Below are 23837 nucleotides of genomic sequence, written 5' to 3'. Positions count from 1 at the left end.
GGGATACAGTGTCATCGGGTCGTCCCACGTGGGGCTCGCCGTCTTAATCCCCATTTTACAGATGAGGAAATTGAGGTCCAGAGAAGTGAAGTGACCTGCCCAAGGTCACACAGCTGACAGGCGGAGGGGCCGGGATTAGAACCCGCGTCCCCTGGCTCCTAAACCCGGGCTCGTTCCGCTGAGCCGCGCCGCTTCCCTGGACGTCCCCGGTTTACGGCCGAGGCCCAGCGAAGCGGAGCGACCGGCCCAGGGTCACGCAGCAGACACGGGGTGGAGCCGGCATTAGAACCCGTGTCCTTTTCCTCCCGAGCCCTTTGTCTCTCCACTAAGCCCTGCTGCTCATCACCGTTATCATTATTCAGTACCATTTTTAAAATCCTTTCTCGACATCGGCCCCACCCCTCACCCGGCAGCGGAAGAAGAGCGGCCCCGAGGGGGGGGGGGGTCGGTGGGCGGGGCCCGGGCACGGCCCCACCGCGGCCTCCTTCCCCTTCCCCTTCCCCTTGGCATCATAAATAACCCGACAGATTCGTCCAACGCCGTTAGGGGCTACGCTGTCATTGGATCACTGTAAACACGAAAGTCGTCCTTCAGCGACCCCGTCGGGTTTGCGTCCCGCGGGCCCTCGGCCACGGCGTCGTCCTCGACTCGTCTCTCTCGTTGACCCCACACGTCCAGATCGGGCGCCGAGGCCCGCCGGTCTCACCTCTGCAGTATCGCCGGGATCCGCCCTCTCCTCTCCACCCGGACGGCTACCTCGCCGCCGCGGGTAGTCTCGTCGCATCCCGGCTAGACTACCGCGTCGGCCTCCTCTCCGACCTCCCTTCCTCCTCTGTCTCCCCGCTCCGGTCTATCCTTGGCTCCGCCGCCCGGCTCGTCTTCCCGCAGAAACGCCGCGGGCCCGTCGCTCCCCTCTTCAGAAACCTCCGGCGTTCGCCCGTCCAGCTCCGCACGAAACGGAAACCCCTCTCACTCGGGGCTTCGAGGCCGTCCGTCCCCCGGCCCCCTCCTCCCTCTCCTCCTCCCTCCTCTCTCTCCGCCGCCCGCCTCCTCGCCGTCCCCCGGCCTCGCCCGGCCCGCCGTCGACGCCCGGCCCGCGGCCCCCCGCGGTCCCGGAAGGCCCTCCCTCCTCGCCTCCGCCGGACTCGCTCTCTTCCCCTCTTCCGGGCCCTCCCGAGGGCTCGCCTCCTCCGGGGGGCCTTCCCGGCCCGAGCCCCGCTTTCCCTCCGCTCCTCCTCCCCTCCCCGTCGCCCCGACTCCCTCCCTCCGCTCTTCCCCCTTCCCCTCCCCGCACCGCATGTGTCTATCTGTACGTATTCATTATTCTGTGTTTTTAGATTAATGCCTGTTTACTTGTTTCGATGTGTGTGTATAGATATATCTCTAATTCTACTTATTTATATTGACTCTGACGATGCCCGTTTACCTGTTGTGATGTCTGCCTCCCCCCGTTCCGAACCCCGAGCCCAGCGTGGGAGCGATCGTCTCTCTTTATCGCCCAGCTGTACTCTCCGAGCGCTTGGTACGGTGCCCTGCCCACGGCGAGCGCTCGACAGATACCGCCGAAGGAAGGAACGAAAGAAGAGCTGGCACGTGACCCAGTAAGCGCGTGCTGTTATTTTTAATGGCGAGTTTTCGCTTTCTCTTGGAAAGGCGACTTTCAGATCTGCGGGCGGTCTCGCCTGGTTTGAGGTTTTCCGTCGTGTTGTCGTTTTTGTTCCTCACTCTCTGTCCATCCGATGTCTCGTGTTTTTTGGGTCGTTTTTCCACGTCGAATAGTAATGATAATAATTTATCCCCCCTTCGACCTCGGGCCCCTCGATTCCCGGATGGCGGCGGCGGCTTCCGTTTCTGAACCGTGGCTTTTCAGTCCCGCCTGGCTGTCGTCCATTCATTCGGCGGTATTCATTGAGCGCCTCCTGTGAGCGGAGCACTGGACCGACCGCTTGGAAAGTACGCCTTGGCAACAGAGACCGACGGTCCCTCCCCAACCACGGGCTCACGGTCTAGGAGGGGGAGAGAGGCAACAGAACAGAACACGTCGGCGTCAAGAGCGGGAAAGTAGATGAACAGAATCGTAGCTACCTACCCGTCATTAGTAAAATAAATAGAGTAATAAATAAGTGCAAATATTCACAGGTGCCGCGGGGCGGGGAAGGGGGCGGAGAAGCATTTTCGAGCCTCGTCACTGTCGAGGAGCAGTGTGGCCTAGTGATAATAGCGTTGGTATCCGTTAAGCGCCTGCTACGTGCACGGCACCGTTCTGAGCGCTGGGGGAGACGCGGGGTCATCGGGTCGTCCCCCGCGAGGCTCCCGGTCCTCGTCCCCATTTTCCAGATGAGGTCACCGAGGCCCGGAGACGTGAGGCGACTCGCCCGCGGTCACGCAGCTGACGGGCGGCAGGGCCGGCATTCGAACCCCTGACGTCTGACTCCCAAGCCCGGGCTTTTCCCGCCGCGCCGCGCCGATTCAGGTTTGGGAGCCAGAAGGACCCGGGTTTAATTCCGGCCCCGCCGCTCGTCAGCTGTTTATTCAGTTGTGGGTACCGAGCGCTTAAAGCGTGCAGGGCACTGTCCTAAGCGCTTGGAACGGACAGTTTGGCAGCAGATAGAGACGATCGCGGCCCAGCGACGGGCTCACGGTTTAAAAGCGGGGAGACGGACAGCAAAACCAAACAAGCAGCCGGGCGTCGATGCGGCGTGGCTCGGTGGAGAGAGCCCGAATCCCGGCTCTGCCGCTCGTCCGCTGTGCGACTGTGAGCGAGTCGCTTCACTGCTCTGGGCCTCGGTGACCTCAGCTGCAAAACGGGGATGGACACCGTGAGCCTCACGGGGGACAGCCCGATGACCCCGCGTCTCCCCCAGCGCGTGGAACGGTGCTCGGCACGTAGTGGGCGCTTGACGGACACCAACGTCGTCGTCATCGTTGTCGTCGTTAAAGCGGTGAGTAGCATTTTGAGTCGCATCGGGCCCGGCGGAAACGGCCACTTGGGATCGGCGCGGGGCTCCGCACCCGCTGAGCGGTCGGGAGGTACGACCGAATGAACGGTGGCTTCGGAGAAGCGGCGGGGCTCGGTGGAAAGAGCCCCGGCTTGGGAGTCAGAGGTCGGGGGGTTCGAATCCCGGCTGCGCCTCCTGGCAGCTGTGTGACCTTGGGCGAGGCACTTCACTTCTCGGGGCCTCAGTTCCCTCATCTGTAGAACGGGGATGAAGACTGTGAGCCCCGCGTGGGGCAACCGGATTGCCCTGTATCTCCCCCAGTGCTTAGAACGGTGCTCGGCACATAGTGACCTCACTTCTCCGTGCCTCAGTGACCTCATCTGTAAGATGGGGATTAACCGCGAGCCTCCCGCGGGACGACCCCATGACCCGGTATCTCCCCCGGCGCTTAGAACGGTGCTCGGCACACAGTGAGCGCTTAACCGATGCCAACGTGATTATCATTAGCAAGCGCTCAACAGATACCGACATTATCATCATTGGTTTTTGTCTCCCCTTCCCTCTCTCCCCCCAGAAAAGGAGTATTACAGCCTCTGCGACAAGCAGCCCATAGGAAGACTTCTTTTCAGGCAGTTCTGTGATACCAAACCCGATCTCAAGAGGTGCATCGAATTCCTGGACGCGGTGGTAAGCGGTCGATCCCGCCTTGCGCCGTTCCCCGAGCCGTTTCCCCTAGGCGGAACAGAAGCGTTCGGGAAGCGGCGTGGCTCGGGGGGAGGAGCCCGGCCTCGGCAGTCCGAGGCCATGGGTTCTAATGCCGACGCGGGGCAGCGCGGCTCAGCGGAAAGAGCCCGGGCTTCGGAGTCAGAGGTCACGGGTTCGACGCCCGGCTCCGCCGCTCGGCGGCCGGGTGACCGTGGGCGAGTCGCTTGACTTCTCTGGGCCTCGGTTGACTCATCTGGAAAATGGGGATTAACCGGGAGCCTCACGTGGGACGACCCGATGACCCTGTATCTACCTCGGCGCTCGGAACGGTGCTCTGCGCAAAGTAAGCGCTTAGCAGATGACATTATCATTTTATTTCTCTTTCGGTCCGCCGGGTGACGAGTCGCCTCCCTTCGCCGGGCCTCGGCGACCTCAGCTGGAAAATGGGGATTGAAAGTGTGAGCCCCGCGTGGGACGACCTGCCTATCCTGTATCTCCCCCAGCGCCTGGAACGGTGCTCGGCACGTAGTCGGCGCTTAACAGATTCCGTTATTAATTAAGAGTCCAGGTGAGGCGGGCCCTGGGGTTGCCTGAGGGGCGTCTCAAGAGCGGACGGACCGGTTTTCTCGGTGTCGGCTCACCTCCCCCGTTCCCGAAATTCCCGTGGCGTTAAGCGGCGCCAGCGAGGCCTAGTGGAAAGAGCCCCGGGCTTGGGAGTCGGGAGCCGTGGGTTCTAATCCCGGCCCCGCCGCCCGTCAGCTGGGTGACTCTGGGTGCCTCAGCTCCCTCGTCCGTAAAATGGGGAGTGAAGACGGCGAGCCCCACGTGGGACAACCCCCTCACCTCGCATTCATTCATTCAGTAGTATTTATTGAGCGCCTACTACGTGCAGAGCACTGGACTCGGAACGAACGGGTCGGCGACAGATAGAGACGGGCTCCCGGTCTCATCGGGGGAGACGGACCGACGAGGACGGTGGCGACGGATAGAGTCGAGGGGAAGGACGTCTCGTGAAAACCGACGGCGACTAAATAGAATCGGGGCGACGTACAGCTCATTAAACAAAATGAACAAAATAAATAGGGCGATGAAGATATATGCAGTCGAGCGGACGAGTACGGTGCCGAGGGGGCGGGACGAGAGGGGGGGAAGGGGGGCGGGGGGTAGAGGGAGCAGAGGAAGAAGAGGGGGGAGCTCAGTCTGGGAAGGCCTCTCGGAGGAGGTGAGCTCTAAGTAGGGACCTGAAGAGGGGAAGAGAATCAGATCGTCGGAGGCGAGGAGGGAGGGCGTTCCGGGACCGCGGGGGGCCGCGGGCCGGGGGGTCGACGGCGGGCCGGGCGAGGACGGGGGACGGCGAGGAGGCGGGCGGGCGGGGGAGAGAGAGGAGGGAGGAGAGGGAGGAGGGGGCCGGGGGACGGACGGCCTCGAAGCCCCGAGTGAGGAGTTTGCGTTTGGAGCGGAGGTCGACGGGCGACCGCCGGAGGCGTTTAAGACATCCACCCCAGCGCTCAGAGGAGTGCTTGGCACAGGGGTAAGCGCCTCACAGATGCCATGGGGATTATCATCATGAGGTCCCGTTCGGCGTAGGATCGCGTTTCAAGCAGTTACGAGTGGCGCGGGGCAGGCTGAGAGGTTTGGGAGCGGCCTGCCGCTCTGGATGGGCCGCTTCGCCGTCTTGCTCGGAGGAGCGGGGGCGGGAGACCGGGAGGATAAGCAGTGCGGCGTGGCTCGGTGGAACGAGCCCGGGCTTGGGAGTCAGAGGTCACGGGTTCGAACGCCGGCCCTGCCACCCGTCAGCTCTGTGACCGTGGGCGAGTCGCTTCACCGCCCCGGGCCCCGGTTCCCTCATCTGGAGAATGGGGATGAAGACTGGGAGCCTCACGGGGGACGGCCCCGCGACCCCGTATCCCCCCCAGCGCTCAGAACGGCGCTCCGCACGCAGTAAGCGCTGAACAGATACCGACACCATTGTAACAGTGATAATCGCGGTACTTGTCAGGCGCTTAGGGGGGGCCAGACGCCGTACCGAGCGCCGGGGCAGATGCGGGCACATTGGCCGTCCCACGTGGGGCTCACGGTCTCAACCCCCATTTTGTGGATGAGCCGAGTGAGGCCCAGAGAAGTAAAGGGATTCGCCCCAGGTCCCACAGCGGGCAGGCGGCGGGGGCGGGATTAGAACCCGCGACCTCCCGACTCCCAGGCCCCGGGGTCTACCCGTTACCGCCGCGCTGCTTCTTCAACGGCGTGTCGGTCGCCGTTTCCGCCGCTTTCAGGGTGTAGGAACTCCGTGGCGTCGAGTAAAATGTGGTAGGCGTGAAGATGGGTCACGGTGATGAATAAGTGATGGTGACGTCGGCATTTGGTCAGCGCCCGCTGGGTGCGACAAGAAGGAGCGCGGCCCGGTCGAAAGAGCGCGGGCCCGGGAGGCGGAGGACCCGGCTTCCGATCCCCGCTTCTCGGGCGGCGGAGCCGGGATTCCCAACGGTAAGGGGAGTCTCGAGCGCTTCCTGTGCGCCGAGCACTGTCCTGAGCGCTGGGGCAGGTACAGATCCTCGTCCGCCCGTCTCCCCCGAGCAGACCGTGGCGCCCGGCAGGGGGCGGGGGCCGGCCCTCTCTGTTACCGATCTGCCCATTCCGAGCGCTTCGTCCGGTGCCCCGCGCATAGTAAGCGCTCGGTAAACACGATCGAATGAACGCGGAGCGATCGAGTTGTCCCGCGTGGGGCTCGCGCTTGGAATCCCCCTTTTCCGGATGAGGAAACCAAGGCGCAGAGGACAGAGAAACGAAGCACTCGATAAATACCGTCGGACGAATGAACGAATGAACCCGAGCGGGCCCCCGCGGCGGACGGGTGGCGGGGGCGCGATTGGAACCCGCGGCCTCGGACCCCCGGGCCCGGGCCCGTGCTCCGGGCCGCCTCCCGTCACTCTCGCGGGGCCGCACCGCCCGTGTCCGGATAGTTTTCCGGTCGGCGGATCTGCCCTCCTCGTCCGTCCACTGACGAACGCGTATTGAGCGCTTCCGGCGTGCAGAGCGCCGGACCGGGCGCTCGGAAGGTAGGAGCGGGCGACGGATAGAGACCGTCCCCGCCCGGCGACGGGCTCGCGGTCTAGAAGGGGGGAGACGGACGGCGGGACGAGAGCGGACAAGTCGCCGGGCAGCCGGTGACGGGCGGGAGACGCGACGCCCGCCCGCCGAGCCGGAGGAACCGGCTTCTCTGGATCTCTCCGAAGGGTCGGGAGCCACCGGCCCCGGGGGGGGGGGGGGGAGACTCTCCCGGTGACCCCGTCGCCCTTTATCCCTTGAGTCGCTTCTTCCGCGACCGTCTTTTAACGTTGGCATCCGTTGAGCGCCTCCCGTGTGCCGAGCACCCTTCTAAGCGCTGGGCGTGGCTCGGTGGAAAGGGCCCGGGCCCGGGAGTCAGAGGTCGCGGCTTCGAATCCCAGCTCGGCCACTCGTCGGCTGTGCGACTGTGGGCGAGTCGCTCCTCCGCGCCTCGGTTCCCTCGTCTGGAAAACGGGGAGGAGGACCGCGAGCCCCACGTGGGACGACCTGATTCCCCCGTGGCTCCCCCAGCGCTTAGAACGGTGCTCTGCACCCAGTAAGCGCTTAGCGGATACCAACGTTATCATCGTCATTATTATTATTATTATTAGGTCGTCCCACGGGAGGCTCACCGTCTCGATCCCCATTTTCCAGAGGAGGGAACCGAGGCCCAGAGAAGTGACGCGACGCGCCCACGGCCACCCAGCTGCCAAGCGGCGGAGCCGGGATTCGAACCCGTGACCTCTGACTCCCGAGCCCGGGCTCTTGCCGCCGAGCCCCGCTGCTTCTCTAGGCCGAACTGATCCGGGCGGGGAGGGAGAAGAAACCAACGGCTTGCGCGTTTTTGTCCCCGATTTATTTCCCCGGGGGCATCAGACCTCCATCCCACCTTCTCCCGTGTTTTTCTTCTCACGTTCCCGGAGGTGGGAGTTAAATCGTGGAGGAGGAAAGGGAGTTTGCGTTCCATTCCTTCATTCAGTCGTATCTATTGAGCGCTTACAGCGTGCAGGGCGCCGTTCTGTTGTACTTTTCCCCGTCTCGATGCCTGACTACTTCTTCGCTTTTGCTGTCCGTCCCCCGCTCCTAGACCTCGACCCCGTCGTTGGGTTGGGATCGTCGCTATCTGTTGCCGAATCGGACTTTCCAGGCGCTCAGTACAGCGCTCCGCACGCGCCAAGCGCTCAGTAGATACCGCCGAATGAATGGATACTAAGGTCTTGGGGAAGAACAGTAGAAAAACAGAGAGAGACGATCCCTGCCCACTGCGAGCTCACGGTCTAGAGAGAGAATTTGGCCCGCGTGCTTTAAAATGCAGATGAGATCCATGCTCCCCCCCATCTAATAATAATGATAATTATGGTAATTAATCATTCACTATGTGTGTATATATGTACGTGTTTATTATTCTATATTAATAATAATGAGGATGTTGATGTCTGTTAAGCGCTTAACAGTCTTCATCCCCATTTTCCAGATGAGGGAACTGAGGCCCAGAGAATAATAATAATAATAATAACAACAGTAATAATGACAATAATAATGGTGGTGGTAAGGGCTTCCTATGTGCCAAGCACCGTTCTAAGCGCTGGGGTAGATACAAGGTAACCAGGTGGTCCCACGTGGGGCTCCCCGGTCTTCGTCCCCATTTTCCAGACGAGGGAACTGAGGCCCAGAGAAGTGAAGCGGCTCGTCCGAGGTCACCCAGCAGACAGGTGGCGGAGCCGGGATTAGAACCCACGGCCTCTGACTCCCAAGCTCTTGGGAGCGTATATATTTTCATCACCCTATTTATTCCGTCAGTGAAATGTACGTCGCCTCGACTCTGTTCGGTCGCCGTCGTTCTTACGGGACGTCCTTCCCCTCGACTCTGTCCGTCGCCGTCGTCCTCGTCCGTCCGTCTCCCCCGATCGGACCGGGAGCCCGTCGGACGGCGGGGACCGTCTCTATCTGTCGCCGACTTGTCCGTTCCCGGCGCTCGGTCCAGTGCTCTGCACCTAGTGAGCGCTCGGTAAATACTGTTGAAGGAAGGAAGGAAGGAAGGAAGGAAGGAAGGAAGGAAGGAAGGAAGGAAGGAAGGAAGGAAGGAAGGAAGGAAGGAAGGAAGGAAGGAAGGAAGGAAGGAAGGAAGGAAGGAAGGAAGGAAGGAAGGAATGAGTGAGCTCTTGCCACTAAGCCACGCGGCTTCTCCCGTCAGAAGCAAGTCGGCCTCACACGGTAGGCGTCCAGAAGCGGCCTGACCTAGAGGATAGGACGCCGGCCTGGAGGTCAGAGGGCCGTGGGTTCTAATCGCGACTCCGCCACTCGTCGGCCGGGTGACCTCGGGCGAGTCGCTTCGCTTCTCTGGGCCTCAGTTTCCTCTTCTGTAAAAAGGGAGATGGAGCCCGTGAGCCCCCCGTGGGACGGGGACTGGGTCCAACTCGATCCGCTTGTACCCACCCCGGTGCCTAGGACAGTGCCCGGCACACAGTAGGCGCTATCGAATGGCGCCGTTATTATCGTGGAGTAATAATAATAGCCGTGATATCCGTTAAGCGCTTACCGTGTGCCAAGAACCGTTCTGAGCGCCGACAGTATAGACCTGGAGGTAGCCCTCATGCGTTCAGTTCAGTCGTACCGGGTTGAGCGCTTCCTGCGTGCAGAGCACTGTACTAAACGTTTGGAAAGTACAGTTGGGCAACGGGTAGAGACGATCCCTGCCCGACACCGGGCTCACGGTCCAAAAGGGGGAGACGGACAACGGAACCTAACGGGTAGACAGGCATCGATACCATCGAATAGCGCTCGTCGTCTACCTTGTGTCTCCCCCAGCGCTTAGGACAGCGCTTGGCACCTAGTAAGCGCTTACCAGATACCGACATCCTCGTCACCGTCAGTGGTGTTGGTCGAGTACCCACTGTGTGCCGAGAACTGTACCGAGCACTCGCTAGGGTCCGCGAGCGCCCACTAGACTCGCCGTGGGCGGGGAACGCGTCTCTTTCCCCTTGTGCCGTCCAGCTCTCGGCACGCAGCGGGCGCTCGATAAGATCGACGACGGGGGCGTTGGTTAAGCGCCTGCCACGTGCAGAGCGCTGTTCTAAGCGCTGGAGACGAAACAAGGTGATCAGGTTGTCCCACGTGGGGCTCGCGGTCTTCATCCCCCATTTTACAGATGAGGTGAATGAGATGCGGAGAAGTTGCGACTTGCCCGAGGTCACACGGCTGACCGGCGGCTGGGGCGGGATTTGAACCCGTGGCCTCCGTCTCCCAAGCCCGGCCTCTTTCCCTCGAGCCGCGCCGCTTTTCGGTGGAAATAAATATGACTGGGCGTAGCGCGGATCGTACGTGAGGAAATCCAGATGAGACCGTGAGGGGAGGGAAAGGCGTCCTTCCAGCGGGGTCTATCCCTGTGAAGCACCCGCGTCGGGCCTTAGCCGGGCTCTTCCATTCACTCGGTAGTATTTATCGAGCGCTTATGCGCAGAGCGCTGTGCTGAGCGCTTGGAACGGACAGTTCGGCAACAGTTAGAGACGTCGTCCCGGCCCGACGACGGGCTCACGGTCTGATCGGGGGGAGACGGACGGACGAAAACAAGACGACGTAATCACGGTAGAGTCAAGGGGATGGACACCTCGTTAACAGAATGAATAGGGTAATAAAAATACATACGGTCGAGAGGTCGAGCGGAGTGCCGAGGGGAGGGGGAAGGGAGAGGGGGAGGAGCGGAGGGAAAGGGGAGGAAGAGGGGGCTTAACTGAGGGGAGGGGAAGGGGGCGTAGGGGGGGAGCAGAGGGAAGAGGGGAAGCTCGGGCCGGGAAGGCCCCCCCGGAGGAGGCGAGCCCCCGGGAGGGCCCGGAAGAGGGGAAGAGAGCGAGTCCGGCGGAGGCGAGGAGGGAGGGCCTTCCGGGACCGCGGGGGGGCCGCGGGCCGGGCGTCGACGGCGGGCCGGGCGAGGCCGGGGGACGGCGAGGAGGCGGGCGGCGGAGAGAGAGGAGGGAGGAGGAGAGGGAGGAGGGGGCCGGGGGACGGACGGCCTCGAAGCCCCGAGTGAGAGGGGTTTCCGTTTCGTGCGGAGGTGGACGGGCGACCGCCGGAGGTTTCTGAAGAGGGGAGCGACGGGCCCAGAGATCTTCCCTTCCATACCGGCTGGAGATGAGGCCGGGGCCTGGCCGCCGTCCTCCCAGAGTCCGGCCCGGGCCGTCCCGGTGAGCCGGTGGCCGGTGACGATGCATTCATTCAATAGTATCTATCGGGCGCTCACTGTGTGCGGAGCACTGTACTAAGCGCTTGGAACGTGCAGTCCGGCAACAGATAGAGACCATCCCTGCCCACTGACGGGCTCGTAGTCCAAATCGTTTTAACTGCCACTGACTAGGTACCCCTCCGATTCGAAGAATCGGCTCTTAAAAAGGACCCGATTCTTCTTGTACTCCGTCCTTCTCGTTCCGTTGCACGTCCGTTCGGCTGGATGATGACGATGGCATCCGTTAAGCGCTTACTACGCGCGGAGCGCCGTTCTAAGCGCCGAGGGGGGACACGAGGTCGTCGGCTGGTCCCACGCGGGGCTCGCAGTCTCGCGGGGCTCAGTGGAAAAGAACCCGGGCTTGGGAGACGGAGGTCGTGGGTTCGAATGCCACCCCGCCACTTGTCGGCCGCGTGACCTTGGCCGAGTCACAACGTCCCCGTGCCTCCGTGACCTCCTCTGCAAAATGGGGATGAAGACCGCGAGCCCCACGTGGGACGACCCGATCACCTTGTGTCCCCCCGGCGCTTAGAACGGTGCCTCGCCCACAGTAAGCGCTCAACAGATGCCACCGTTATTATTCTTGTGCATCCCCGGACGAGGGAACTGAGGCCCAGAGAAGTGAAGGTCACCCAGATGACAAGCGGCGGAGGCGGGATCGGAACCCACGACCTCGAGCCGCGCGTCGCCGGGCGGGGGAGGCCGGGCAGAGAGCGGAAATCCTCAGTGGGCGGGGACGGTCTCTATCCGTTGCCGAATTGCCCGTTCCAAGCGCTCAGTCCAGTGCTCTGCACGGAGTGAGTGCTCAGTAAATACGATGGCGTGAAATACCGTTGAACGAATGAGATCCTGGCACAGCAAGAGAGGGCGAGCGGTGAGGATTCCGTGGCTGCCGGGGGCAGAGTTAATAATGTTGGTATTTGTTAAGCGCTTACTATGTGCCGAGCACCGTTCTAAGCGCTGGGGGAGACACGGGAATCGGGTCGTCCCACGTGGGGCTCACGGTCTTCATCCCCATTTTACAGATGAGGGAACTGAGGCCCAGAGAAGTGAAGTGACTCGCCCACGGTCACACAGCCGACAAGTGGCAGAGCCGGGATTCGAACTCACGAGCCCTGACTCCAAAGCCCGGGCTCTTTCCACTGAGCCGCGCTGCTTCCCTTCCCGCGTTCCCGCGTAGCGGGTTGGGCAGCCGGGCCGGATGGACGGGCGGCCCGGGGAGGGCCGAGGAGGCGCTGGCCTCTTGTGCCGGGGCGCCCCGCTCCCCTCGGGGCTCAGTGGCAGGAGCCCGGGCTCGGGAGTCGGGGGCGTGGGTTCGAGTGCCGCCTCCGCCACCTGTCAGCAGCCGGCCGACTTTGGGCGAGTCCCTTCACTTCTCCGGGCCTCAGTTCCCTCGTCTGCAAGATGAGGATTAGGAGCGTGAGCCCCACGGGGGACGGGGACTGTGTCCAACTTGATTAACTTGTAGCTATTCCGGCTCTCAGAACAGTGCTTGGCGAATAGAGAGCGGTTAACGAGTACTACCTATAATTATTGTTATTATTATCAATTCCTAGACCGTGTGAGAGAAGTTTGGATTTGAATCTCTCAGCGCCTTCCTTTTTCCCTTTTCACGGTTAACCGGTACTGTCTATTATTATTATTATTATTAATTCCCAGAGCGTGTGAGAGAAGTTTGGATTTGAATCTCTCAGCGCCTTCCTTTTTCCCTTTTCACGGTTAACCGGTACTGTCTGTCGTTATTATTAGTAATGATGTTGGTATTTGTTAAGCGCTTACTGTGTGCAGAGCACCGTGCTGAGCGCTGGGGGAGGTACAGAATAATCGATCGGGTCGTCCCACGTGAGGCTCCCAGTCTTCATCCCCGTTTTCCAGATGAGGTAACCGAGGCCCAGAGAAGCGAAGTGACTTGTCCACGGTCACGCCACTGACGAGTGGCGGACCTGGGATTCGAACCCATGACCTCTGACTCCCAAGCCCGTGCTCTTTCCACTGAGCCGCGCTGCTTCTCTGAGCGCGAGTATCAATTCCTAGAGCGTGTGAGAGAAGTTTGGATTTGAATCTCTCGGCGCCTGCCTTTTTCACTCCTCGCCGTCAAAGATCGAGCGTCCCCGAACCTTCTCTAACTCGTGTCTCTGTTCTGTTTTGTTTCTATCAGGCGGACTATGAGGTGGCCTCAGATGAAAACCGTAAATACTGTGGTCTCGCGGTGTTAGACACGTACTTCGACAACGGGGTAGGTTTTTCCTTTCGCGATCCCGTTCGTTCTCTCTCTTCCCTGCGGACATCCGGTGAGACAGTGAGACCGCTTCCAGACCGACAGTAATAACGATCTTGGTATCCGTTAAGCGCTTCCCGTGTGCCGAGCACCGTGCTAAGCGCCGGGGGAGATGCAGGGTCATCGGGTCGTCCCGCGGGAGGCTCACGGCTAATCCCCATTTTACAGTTGCGGCAACCGAAGCCCAGAGAAGTGAAGTGACTCGCCCACGGTCACACAGCTGACAAGCGGCGGAGCCGGGATTAGGACCCACGACCTCTGACTCCCAGGCCCGGGCTCTTGCCTCTAACAGTAATAATAATGTTGGCGTTTGTTAAGCGCTTACTGTGTGCAGAGCACCGTTCCGAGCGCTGGGGGAGATACGGGGTCATCGGGTCGTCCCACTTGAGGCTCGCGGTTAATCCTTATTTTACAGATGAGGCAACCGAGGCACAGAGGAAGTGAAGTGACTCGCCCAAGGTCACACAGCAGACGGGCGGCAGAGCCGGGATTAGGACCCACGACCTCTGACTCCCAAGCCCGGGCTCTTGCCTCTAAGCCACGCTGCTTTTTCAGTCTTCTTATTTCTGCTCCTGTGCTTATTTCCGCTTTTTATTTCTTTTAGGATTTAAGTCCGCCTTTCCATGCTCGTCATCATTTGTGTAGGGTTTTTCTTTTTTAATATCTAGACGTTGGGGCTAGAATGTGTTTTTGAAACTCGGCTTAGTTGTACGTTCTTCCGTTTCTTTTTTTTTGGAACAGCGGCCTTGAAGCGCGTAGCTCTAATTGGCCGTAGCACCTTCTGCTGCTCGTGACTTCCTTTCGCAGACCGTCAGAACCCCCATTCGTTCGTTCATTCGATCGTATTTATTGAGCGCTTGCTGTGTGCAGGGCACTGTCCTAAGCGCTTGGAAGGTACAGTTCATTCAGTCAGTCATTCATTCAGTGGTATTTATTGAGCGCTTACTCTGTGCAGAGCACTGTCCTGAGCGCTTGGAAAGTACAGTTCATTCAGTCGGTCATTCATTCAGTGGTAGTTATTGAGCGTTTACTGTGCGCAGAGCACTGGACTGAGCGCTTGGAAAGTACCTTCATTCATTCGTTCAGTGGTAGTTATTGAGCGCTTACTGTGCGCAGAGCTCTGGACTGAGCGCTTGGAAAGTACCTTCATTCGTTCAGTGGTAGTTATTGAGCGCTTACTGTGCGCAGAGCACTGGACTGAGCGCTTGAAATGTACAATTGGGCAACAGATAGAGACAATCCCCGCCCAACGACGGGCTCACGGTCTAGAAGGGGGGAGACGGACAGCAAAACGACACAAGTAGGCATCGCTGCCATCGAGATAGATAAATAGAACCATAGATGAATGCACATCATTCATAAAATAACTAGAGCAGGAAACATGCTCTAGAAATATGCACCAGTGCTGTGGGCAGGGGAAGGGGGGAGAGCGGAGGGAGGGAGTCGGGGCGACGGGGGGGTGAGGAGGAGCGGAGGGAAAGGGGGGCTCGGGCCGGGAAGGCCCCCCGGAGGAGGCGAGCCCTCGGGAGGGCCCGGAAGAGGGGAAGAGAGCGAGTCCGGCGGAGGCGAGGAGGGAGGGCCTTCGGGGACCGCGGGGGGACGCGGGCCGGGGGTCGACGGCGGGCCGGGCGAGGCCGGGGGACGGCGAGGAGGCGGGCGGCGGAGGAGCGGGGCGGGCGGGGCGGCCGGCGGAGAGAGAGGAGGGAGGAGGAGAGGGAGGAGGGGGCCGGGGGCCGGACGGCCTCGAAGCCCCGAGTGAGAGGGGTTTCCGTTTCGTGCGGAGGTGGACGGGCGAACGCCGGAGGTTTCTGAAGAGGGGAGCGACGGGCCCGCGGCGTTTCTGCGGGAAGACGAGCCGGGCGGCGGAGCCAAGGATAGACCGGAGCGGGGAGACAGAGGAGGAAGGGAGGTCGGAGAGGAGGCCGACGCGATAACCCAGCCGGGATATCACGGGAGCCCGTGCCGGCGAGGTAGCCGTCCGGGCGGAGAGGGAAGGGAGGATCTTGGCGATGCCGTGAAGATGAGACCGTTCGGCAAGCGATAGAGACGGTCCCTGCCCACAGCGGGCTCACAGTCTATCACACAGTGAGGTTTCTTCCCGGAGACGGTGTGGATTAGCGGGGAGATCGTGGAACTGGGGATGGGGAGACCTCAGTTCTAATTCCAGCACCGCTACTCGTTGACGGTCCCCTAGACCGCAGGCTCGTCGTGGGCGGGGACCGTGCCTACCAGCTCCGTTGTATCGTACCCTCCCGGAAACGGCACGGGCTAGCGGCCGGAGCCCGGGCCTGGAGGTCGGAAGGACCTGCGTCCGAATCCCCGCTCCGCCGCCGACCCGCCGGGGGCGAACGGTTTTAGCTCCTCCGGGCCTCAGTTACCTCATCTGTAAAACGGGGCGTGAGAACGGAGTAGAAGCAGCAGCACGGCGGAGTGGGAAGAGGAGGAGCCTGGAAGTCCGAGGACCAGGCTTCCCATTCCAGCCCCGCCGCTTGTCTCTTGTGTGAACTCAAGTCACTTCGCTTCTCTGGGCCTCAGTTCCCTCATCCGTAAAACGGGGAGCACGACCCGGATCCCTATGCGGGACGGGGACCGCGTCCCATCTGTCTGGAAGCAGCGTGGCTCAGTGGCAAGAGCAGGGGCTTAGGAGTCAGAGGTCCTGGCTTCGAATCCCGGCTCCGCCACTCGTCAGCTGTGTGACCGGGGGCGGGTCACTTCGCGTCTCTGGGCCTCGGTCACCTCGCCTGGAAAACGGGGATTGACCGTGAGCCTCCCGCGGGACGACCCGATGACCCCGCATCTCCCCCGGCGCTTAGAACGGTGCTCGGCACGTAGTGAGCGCTCAACGGATACCCACATCATCATCGCCCCAGCGCTTAGCACGGTGCCCGGCACGTAGTAAGCGCTCAACAAGTATTAAAAAGCCGAGTATTCCCTCATGCACTCAACCTCATTCTAACCCACGTGAGAACCCGCTCCTGACACCGCCGTCTCCGTGGTGGATCGTTTGCGTCTGTGGCCGCTGCAGGTTTTGCCTGGGTCTTAATCGGAGAAGCAGCGCGGCTCGGCGGAAGGGGCCCGGGCTTCGGAGTCAGAGGTCGTGGGTTCGAATGCCGGCTCCGCCACCTGTCAGCTGGGTGACTTTGGGCGTGTCACTTGGCGTCTCTGGGCCTCAGTGACCTCATCTGTGAAAAGGGGATTAAGACCCGGAGCCTCACGAGGGACGGCCCGTCTACCCTGTATCCCCCCCGGCGCTTAGAACGGTGCTCTGCACACGGGAAGCGCTTCAGCGGTACCAACGTTATTATTTTTATTATTACGACCCGACCCTCCTTGAAGGGAGAAGCGGTCACTCTCTCTCCAACCCCCTCCGCCCCGCCGAAGTGAAAATCTCCCCCCTGGGTATTCGGCGGCCTGGCGTTCCTCAGCTTAAGCTGCCTTTAGCCCGCGGCCAGAGAAATGATATTTTTGAAAAATCGGAGTAAGCTCATGTTTTTTCCACCGGGTTTTTCTGAAGTGGCACATTGGTTTCAGGCGTCTAATCCCGCCTCCAAATGTTCAGGTTGGAGGCGAGCCACGAGGCAGGTTTGGCCTGGTTTCTACCTGTTCTGAAAAATATTTCTTGTCCCCCGAGCCCGGGTCTCAAAACAAGCCTCCACCCTTCGATGAGTGTTCGGGTCTGAAAGCGGGCCAAAACGGACGCGGGCCGCAGCGGAGTTTGGAGTCGTTATTTTTGCGCTCGGGAGCGACAGACCTCCGGGAGGTTTTCTAACGTTCGGAGGCTCGCCGGATTTTTGGGGGGAGAGAGCGAAACGATGAGAGAAGGCCCTCCGCTTTTTTTGCGAGCGTACCCGGTTAAAACCTTGGGGCGATTCGTGCGCCACGCTCAGAACGGGCTCTTCAGGTGGCCCGCTATGGTTTTTCCCTAGGAGCGATGGCATTGTACCGCGTAAATAACAAAACGCTTTCGCGGACTGCTTCTCCCCTAAGTTTTTGATCCTGTTTTTAGCCCTCGAACGTGATCTCGCTCCTCCACCTCTTAGCCCGAAGCGTCACGACGTCTAGAAAATTAAAAACGTTCTGACGAGCGGGGTCGACGAACAGCAGAGATCCCAACGGGCCCCAAAATGTCGGCGAGTAGCCGTGCCCGGTTTCCGCCCCAAAGACCAAACCTAGATGGAAATCCCCGCCCGCGTCGGGCTTCGGCCTGCGCGGCCCTCGAGCCGATTCAGCTCTGCCCTCCTTCCGCCTTTCCGGAGAGCCCCGGACGAACTCGGGGAGAAATCAGATGCCGGGATTGCTAACTGTGCTCTCTGTTCGATTTGCGTCCCGTGAAGTCTGCGGCCCATTTGCCGGAAATACCTCGGGATACCGTGAAAGCGTGTAAAGAGAGACTGGAGCAGAGTCCCTGCAGAGAGCTTTTCAAGGACTGCACCAGGTAGGTGACGGGGGCCGAGGACGACGACGCGGCCCGGGCGTGTTTCGAGTTCTCCCGTTCGTTCGGTCGTCTTTACTGAGCCCTGACCTGGTGCGGGGGACCGTACTAAGCGCTTGACGTTTTCCCCGGCCTCGCGGTGGGCTTTACAGATTCCTCTGAGAAAGGGCGTTTGCACAGCCGGGCAGGGGACGGGTCTGCCAACTCGGTTACAGTGCCCTCTTAGGTGCTCAGTCGTAATAATTATAATTATTCTATTCGTTAAGCGCTTCTCATGCGCCGGGCACTATTCTAAACGCTGGGGTGGGTACAAGGAAATCGGATCGAGTCCTTGCCGTCTCAGTCCCCGTTTTCCGGACGAGGGAACCGAGCCCGCGAGAAGTGAAGTGACTTGGCCAGGTCGCCCAGCCGCCGAGTGGCCTTGATTCGAACCCGTGCCCTCTGACTCCCAAGCCCGGGTTCTTTCCACCGAGCCACGCTGCTTCCCTAGGCCACGGGTTCTAATCCTGACTTGCCACTTGTCTGCCGCGTGACCTCGGGCAAGAAACTTCACTTCTCCGGGCCTCGGTTGCCTCCTCTGTAAAGCGGGGATTAAGACGGTGAGCCCCACGTGGGTCAGGGCGGGTCCGACCCGATTGGCTTGTGTCCACCCCGGCGCTTAGTACAGTGCCTGGCGTATAGTAAGCACCTAAGAAATACCACGATTATTATTATTCTGGTTACGCTTTGGTCGGTTTTAAAGATGGGAGATTACTTTTTCTCTTTTTCCTTCTTTCTTGGGTTTTTTTCCCCCCGACTTCCTTTCGTGTGTCTCTGTCAATCTTTTGTCCAGCTACCTTCCCTTGATATTTTCCCGCTCTGTCCCGTTTCCTTCTCGGTTTCCGGATGTGTCACTTTTATTTGCATATTTTACGGTATCCGTAGAGCGCCTTCTCCGAGCCAGGCACTGAGCGAGCGTGAGGTAGAGGGAAGCTGATGAGACTGGACGCGGTCCCTGTCCCACGTGGGACTCGCCGTCTTAATCCGGATCGCCGAACTGTCCATTCCAAGCGCTCAGTACAGTGCTCCGCACATAGTAAGCGCTCAGTAAGTACTGTCGAGTCCCCATTTGATGGATGAGGGAACTGAGGCACCGCGAAGCTAATGACGCGCCCCGGGTCCCGCAGCAGACCTCGGAGGCGGGGAGCGTGGTCGTCCGTTGGATACGAAGGGAGACGGGGCGCGTGGTCAAGGGGTCGAGGCTGTGATAGACGCGATGAAGATACAGCGAGTACTTTGGTGTTAGAAGAAGTCAGAAAGTACACGGGCCGGATTATAGTAGGAAAGTAAGTTATATCATTATTCATTCAGTCGTATTTATCGAGCGCTTACCGTGCGCAGAGCACCGTACTGAGCGCTTGGAACGGACAGTTCGGCGACGGGCAGAGACAGGTCCGACGACGGGCTCACGGTCTAAAACATTATACTACTGTCGTCACGGTGTTGCTCGAACGCTTCATTCGCTTGTATTTATGATACAGCGCTGACTGTGGGCAAAGGACTGTACTGAGCGCTCGGGAGAGGACGATGTAACAGTAAACGGACGCGTTCCCTGCCTGCAACGAGCTCACGGTCCAGAGGGGGAGACAGACACTGATACGTTAAGGCATTCTATTTATTGCATTAACGATGAGTTTATATCTGTAATTCTGTCTGTCTACTTCGATGGTAGCGATGCCTGTCTACTTGTCTCCCCCCTTCTAGACCGTGAGCCCGTCGCTGGGCAGGGGCGGTCTCTATCTGTTGCCCGATTGCACTTTCCAGGCGCTCGGTACGGTGCTCTGCCCGCGGTAAGCGCTCGATAAATACGATCGGACGAATAAACGACTATAAATAAATAACAGATAGACACAAAAGTGCCGTGGGGCTGGGGGCGGGGGGGCGGGGGGGAAGGAAGGAAGGAAGCTAGTCAGAGCGGCGCAGAAGGGAGTGGGAGGAGAGGAGGGCGCAGGCGGGGAGGGCTTCCTGGAGGAGATGGGCCTTCGGGAAGGCTTTAAACGGGGGAGAGTCGTCGTCCGTCAGATATGGGAAGCGGCGTGGCTCAGTGGAAGAGAGCCCGGGCTTCGGGGTCACGGGTCACGGGTTCGACCCCCGGCTCTGCCGCCCGTCAGCTGTGGGACCGTGGGCGAGTCGCTTCGCTTCTCTGGGCCTCGGCGACCTCATCCGTCAAATGGGGATTAACCGTGAGCCTCCCGTGGGACGACCCGATGACCCCGTATCTCCCCCGGCGCTCAGAACGGTGCTCGGCACGTAGTGAGCGCTTAACGGATACCGACATTATGATTATTATTATATGAGGAGGTGCCTGGCACGTAGTAAGCGCTTAACACGTACAGTCATTATTATTATCCTCGGTAGTCAGAGGTCACGGGGTCTAATTCCAGCTCCGCCACTTGTCAGCTGTGTGACTTCGGACGGGTCACTTCACTTCTCCGTGCCTCAGTGACCTCATCTGTAAAATGGGGATCAAGACTGTGCGCCCCAGGTGGGACCCCCTCATCACTTTGTATCCCCCCCCCCCCCCAGCGCTCAGAACAGTGCTCTGCACATAGTAAGCGCTCAACAAATACCATCATTATCATTATTATTATTATTATAATACAGGGTCATCAGGTGGTCCCACATGAGGCTCCCAGTTAATCCCCATTTTCCAGATGAGGGAACCGAGGCCCAGAGAAGCGAAGTGACTCGCCCACGGTCACCCGGCTGACGAGTGGCAGAGCCGGGAGTCGATCCCACGCCCTCTGACTCCCGAGCCCGGGCTCTTCCCACCTGGGACTCCCTTTCTCAGTCCCCATCTTCCAGATGAGGTATCGGGCCCAGAGAAGCGAAGCGACTGGCCCGAGGTCACCCGGCAGACAAATGGCAGAGCCGGGTTGGGCCAGGCGTTCGGCTGAGCACCGGGACGGGTGCGTCATCGTCAGGCCCGACACAGTTCCCCGAACCCCATGCGGCTCAGGATCTAAGCGGGAGGGAGAACAGCTGTTGAACGCCCATTTTAGAGACGAGAGAACCGATGCGCGGACAAGCCAAGTGACTCGCCCCAGGTCACGCAGCCGGTAAAAGCTCCCAGCTCTGCCACTCGGCAGCTGTGTGACCGTGGGCGAGTCGCTTCGCTTCTCTGGGCCTCAGTGACCTCATCTGGAAAATGGGGATGAAGACCGGGAGCCTCACGGGGGACGACCCGGTGACCCAGTCTCTCCCCCGGCGCTTAGAACAGGTTCGGCACGTAGGAAGCGCTTAACAGATACTTTATTAAAAAAAAAGGCAGAGACGGGGTGAAAATGCCGATCTTGAGAATAATTATAATGTTGGTATCCGTTGAGCGCTCACCATGTGCCGAGCACCGTTCTGAGCGCTGGGGGAGATACGGGGTCATCGGGTGGTCCCGCGGGAGGCTCGCAGTTCATCCCCATTTTCCAGATGAGGGAACTGAGGCAGATCTTCTGACTCCCAGGCGGAGAGGGGCCCGAAACCTGGGTCTCTGGACCCGGAGCCCCGTGTTTTCAGTGGGCCACACTTCCTCTAGGCGATATCGGGGGAAGCAGAAGAAGCAGTGCGCTTCAGTGGCAAGAGCCCGGGCTTGAGAGTCAGAGGTCGTGGGTTCTAATCCCGGCTCTGCCGCTCGTCAGGTGGGTGACTTTGGCCCATCGTCGGGCAGGGATCGTCCCGACCTGCTGCCGAATCGTCCATTCCGAGCGCTCGGTGCAGTGCTCTGCACAGAGTAGGTGCACAGTAAATACGACTGAATGAACGAATGTAAGTCACTTCACTTCTCTGGGCCTCGGTTCCCTCGTCTATAAAATGGGGATGAAGACCGTGAGCCCCACGGGGGACGACCTGATTACGTCCTATCTGCCCCGGCGCCTAGAACGGTGCTCGGCACACAGTAAGCGCTCAACAGATACCGTCATTAATTCATCAGTAGATTAATTAGAGCCCCTTTAGGAGTTGGGGGCATTTTATAATGACGTTGGTATCTGTTAAGCGCTTACCACGTGCCGAGCACCGTTCTGAGCGCTGGGGTAGACGTAGGGGAATCAGGTCGTCCCACGTGGGGCTCCCGGTCTTAATCCCCATTTTACAGACGAGGGAACTGAGGCCCGGAGAGGTGAAGTGACTCGCCCACAGTCACGCAGCTGACAAGTGGCCGAGCCGGGATTCGAACTCATGACCTGTGACTCCAAAGCCCGTGCTCTTTCCACCGCGCCACGCTGCTTCTCTCATACTCTTACAGGGCGCTCTCCGAATCGAGTTCGAATAGGTTCTCTGGAGCCCAAAAGATAGAGGCCATTTTGAAGGTGTCTCTCGCATCCCCAAATCCTTAAGAAAACGTCTTCCTTGGGCAGTTTTTCTTTTCCGTGGGGCAGTGATAATAATGTTGTGTTTGTTAAGCGCTTACTATGTGCAGAGCGCTGTTCTGAGTGCTGGGGGAGATACAGGTAATCGGGTGGTCCCACCCGAGGCTCACAGTCTTCGTCCCCATCTGACGGATGAGGTCACCGAGGCGGGAAGTGACTTGCCCACAGTCACCCAGCTGACACGTGGCGAAGCCGGGATTCGAACCCTTGACCTCCGAGTCCCAAGCCCGGGCTCTTTCCACCGAGCCGCGCGCGGACAGTCCTCCCTCAGCCCTTGTCTTCTTTTGGCTTCCTTCCCCTCCCGCGCTGATCCAGGCCTCTCGTTAGCCGTCCTTCGGGCCGTGAGGCAGGCAGAACGGTGAAATGAACGTTTGCCTCCACAGTCTGTGCGCAGCGTGACCTTTATTGAATCATTCTGGCCTCCGGCAGGCTTATCCAACTGGGAGTGGCGCGGGGAAAGCGAGGAGTGACTCGTAACGTGCGTGTCTCGTCTAAAACATCTGATGCCGTACATATGAAGCCCGGGCTTGGGACTCCGAGGTCACGGGTTCGAATCCCGGCTCCGCCACTTGTCGGCCGTGTGATTTGGGGCAAGGCACTTCTCTGGGCCTCGGTTCCCTCAACTGTCAGATGGGGACACGGGGGACGGCCCGATGACCTTGTATCTCCCCAGGGCTTAGAACGGCGCTTTGCACATAGTGAGCGCTTAACGGATACCATCGTTATTATCGTTACTGTCTGCCGTGTGACCCTGGGCAAGCCACTTCCCCTCTCTGTGCCTCTTTTACCTCACGACGGTCTTCGTTAAGCGCTTACCGGGTACCAAGCACCGTGCAGGAATATCCTCTCCCCGCCGTCGTTTGAGAGAAGTGGACGTGTTTCTCTCCGTAACATTCCGTATCGCCCAGCGGGTAAGCGCTTGGGGGAAACCGCTTTCGAGCGAAGCCTCCCGTCGCCTTCTTTCCCGGGAATGGTCTGGGAACCTGAGGTGATGAATTAGATCAGACGTGGCAGGGAGACGTATTTTACCCGTAGCTAAAGAGAATCTCCTCGTATCTAAAGAGAGATAAAAGAGACTATCTTTTCCCCGTAGACGGGGCGGCTTCAAGCGAAGCAGAATAAGACCCGTAAGCTCGCCGCCGGCGGGGGATGCGTCCGCTTATCGTCATATTGTCCTCTCCCAGGTGCTTAGTCCGTAGCTCCGCACAAGCTAAGCGCTCAATAAATGCCATCGCGTGTCTGAAGAGCGATTTCAATAGATGTCCCGTTTCCCTTCCACGTGCAGTAACGTCCTTCTTTTATTTAAGCACTGTTTTCCAACCACTGCACTGAGCGCTTAGGTAGATATAAGGAAACCGGGTCAGACACTGTCCCTGTTTTGCATTCAGAGTTTAAGGAGGAGGGAGAACAGGTGTTGAATCGCTTTTTACTGATGAGGAAGACACAGTAGACGCACTCCCTGCCCACGGTGAGCTTACGGCCTAGAGGGGAAGGCGGACGTTAATAGAAATCAATAAACGACGGAAACGGACGCAAACGCTGAAGGGGACGGTGGTTAAAGGGAGCGAATCCACGTGCAGAGGTGACGCAGAAGGGAGTGGCCGAAGAGGAAACGAGGGCCCAGTCGGGGGACGGCGGTGTCCGTTACCGTTACCGGACTCATCCTGGCGAGTAACTGCTCGGTAGATTCTACGGACTGACTGACTGACACCCGCCGATCCCTGTTCTGGCATGTTTTAGCCGAGGAAGAGACCCGGTTCGACACTTACATGCTTGCCCATCTGTGGGGGTCAATTCTGGCGTGGGAAAGATTCAGAAA

The 23837-nt window shown here is 59.8% G+C and overlaps 1 protein-coding gene and 1 long non-coding RNA gene across 7 annotated transcripts in view; one reads left to right on the top strand and one right to left on the bottom strand.

The window, feature by feature from the left end:
* GRK4 (G protein-coupled receptor kinase 4) overlaps positions 1-23837 on the top strand; it is a 132046-nt gene that overhangs the window by 44320 nt on the left and 63889 nt on the right. For 4 of the 6 annotated variants that reach the window (XM_029062818.2, XM_039911952.1, XM_029062816.2 and 1 more), the window contains 3 exons: positions 3514-3626; positions 13067-13144; positions 17521-17621. In XM_029062818.2, coding sequence (XP_028918651.1) covers positions 3514-3626; positions 13067-13144; positions 17521-17621 — 292 coding nt within the window. Of the gene's footprint in view, positions 1-3513; positions 3627-11734; positions 11783-13066; positions 13145-17520; positions 17622-23837 lie in introns of those variants that run through there. The other 2 variants (XM_029062820.2, XM_029062823.2) reach the window with 2 other exon arrangements.
* Positions 1383-9379, bottom strand: LOC114811172. Its single transcript, XR_003758850.1, has 2 exons — positions 9229-9379; positions 1383-2006 (listed from the first exon to the last, which is right to left on the bottom strand). It is a non-coding gene; the product is annotated as an uncharacterized LOC114811172 (long non-coding RNA).

This window comes from Ornithorhynchus anatinus, chromosome 4 (genome assembly GCF_004115215.2).
Source record: "Ornithorhynchus anatinus isolate Pmale09 chromosome 4, mOrnAna1.pri.v4, whole genome shotgun sequence".
Lineage (NCBI taxonomy): Eukaryota > Metazoa > Chordata > Mammalia > Monotremata > Ornithorhynchidae > Ornithorhynchus > Ornithorhynchus anatinus.
This window is presented reverse-complemented; position numbering and strand designations above follow the sequence as displayed.